At 70.5% G+C, this 1,812-nt stretch overlaps 1 protein-coding gene across 1 annotated transcript in view; it reads right to left on the minus strand.

Moving 5' to 3' along the window:
• TESC (tescalcin) overlaps nucleotides 1–1,130 on the minus strand; it is a 7,069-nt gene extending 5,939 nt beyond the window's left edge. Inside the window, exon 1 of the mRNA XM_027696848.1 lies at nucleotides 1,027–1,130. Coding sequence (XP_027552649.1) covers nucleotides 1,027–1,084 — 58 coding nt within the window. The 5' untranslated portion in view covers nucleotides 1,085–1,130. The remainder of the gene's footprint in view (nucleotides 1–1,026) is intronic.
• Nucleotides 1,131–1,812: the final 682 nt, after the last annotated feature.

Here is a 1,812-nt window from a genome sequence, read left to right on the forward strand (position 1 = left end):
TCCCTGTGTCCCCTCACCCCTCCCTGTGTCCCCTCGCCCCTCCCTGTGTCCCCTCACCCCTCCCTCCATCCCAGCCTGCTCCCAGCACGGCAGGAGCCGGAGGATCCAGGTGGGAGCACCCCGATCTCTGTGCCCAGAGCTGTCCGCGCCCTGGAGCGATGGCGTTTCCCAGGAGGGACGCGGCCACCCCGTCCAACCCCCCCGCCCCTGCTGGGAGCCCTGGGCTGTCCCTGCTGCATTTCCCTGCCTGCGGGTCCCTTGATCCCGAACCGCGCCGTAACAGCCTCGAGATTGTCACGGCCCGGCGGCTCCAGGGCAAACCAGCCGTGCGGGGACAACTCCCTGCACCAGAGCGGGGATGGGCAGAGCCTCGCCGGGGCTCACCCGTGTGACCGCTCCACGCCCCGGCTCGTGGCACTGTGGCACCGGGGACACGGCTGCGCCCCCCCCCTCCTGGTGACATGCCGGGAACCCTTTGGTGACAAGTCTACACCCTCCTGCCCATTCCCCCTCCCCTACCCCCCCCTCCATCCCCCGGGTGACAAACCTGCATCCCCCCCACCCCCGGGTGACACGTCCCGCACTCTCCCACCCCAGGTGACACCTCTGCACCTTCCCCGAGCGACCTCTCCCGCATCCTCCCACCGGGTGACATCACATCTCCTGCACACCCCGCCCGCTCAGGTGCCACCTCCTGCAGCCCCCGCGGGTGGCATGACACGTCCTGCATCCCCCACCTCGGGTGACACCTCCCGCAGCCCCCTCCCAGGTGACATGTCCTGCACACCCCCGTCCCCCGCCTTCCCAGGTGCCACCTCCTGCATCCCCTCCTTCCCGGGTGACATCTCCTGCACCCCCCCACCCTCCCAGGTGCCACCTTTCCCCACCCCAGGTGACACGTCCTGCCCCTCCCCTGCGGTGACATGTCACCCGCGGGTCCGGACACCCCGTGTCCCCTCGGGCGGGGGGCGTCCTGAGGCTGCGGGGGTGGGTTGGGCGGGTGGCCAAGGTGCCCCCGGTACTCACAGCCGGTCCTGTCCGCCAGCTCCCGCATCTCGGCGGGCACGGAGTGCGCGGAGCCCATCCCGGGCCGTGCCGGGAGCGGCGCCGCGGGCGCTGCACCGGGAGCGCCGCCGCCAACGCTTTATAAGGGCGGGGAGGCGGGGAGGCGGCGGGGCTGCCCCGGGTCCCTGCGCCCCGCACATCGCCGGGACGGGCACAGAGCGAGCACCGAGCCGGCACGGGGACAGAGAGAGAGCACCGAGCCGGTACCGGAGCAGAGAGAGCACCGAGCCGGCACTGGGGTAGAGAGAGAACACAGCCGGCACTGGGGCAGAGAGAGAGCACCGAGCCGCCACGGGGGCAGAGAGAACACCGAGCCAGCACTGGGGCCACAGTGAACATCCGACCGTCCTTGGGTCCGGGGTTGACACCCCGCAGTTCTTAGGCTCCAGACTAAACAGCCCAGCCGGCCTTGGGCTCCAGAGTTAACACCGAGCCTGTCTTAGGTCCAGAATGAACACCCCCGCCGTCCTGAGGCTCCAGATTTAACACCCCCGCTGGCCTTAGGCTCCAGATCGAACAGCCCAGGCAGCCTTAGGCTCCAGGGTCAGCATTCCACATGGGCCCGGCCTGGGCGGGACCCCCTGGAAGCGGGGGCACTCCCGTCATGAGCTGGTGGCACCCGAAGCCCGGGCTGTGCCCACTCGTGGCTCTGGGCGCTGCACGGGGACCATTCCCCAGGAGAAGGGTGTGGAGTCACCCCAGTGTCCCCCACTCCCTGCCCAGCCCGGCTGCAGGAATGCGGGCCGG

The sequence above is a fragment of the Neopelma chrysocephalum genome, unplaced genomic scaffold, assembly GCF_003984885.1.
Source record: "Neopelma chrysocephalum unplaced genomic scaffold, ASM398488v2 Primary Assembly neopelma1_116, whole genome shotgun sequence".
NCBI lineage: Eukaryota > Metazoa > Chordata > Aves > Passeriformes > Pipridae > Neopelma > Neopelma chrysocephalum.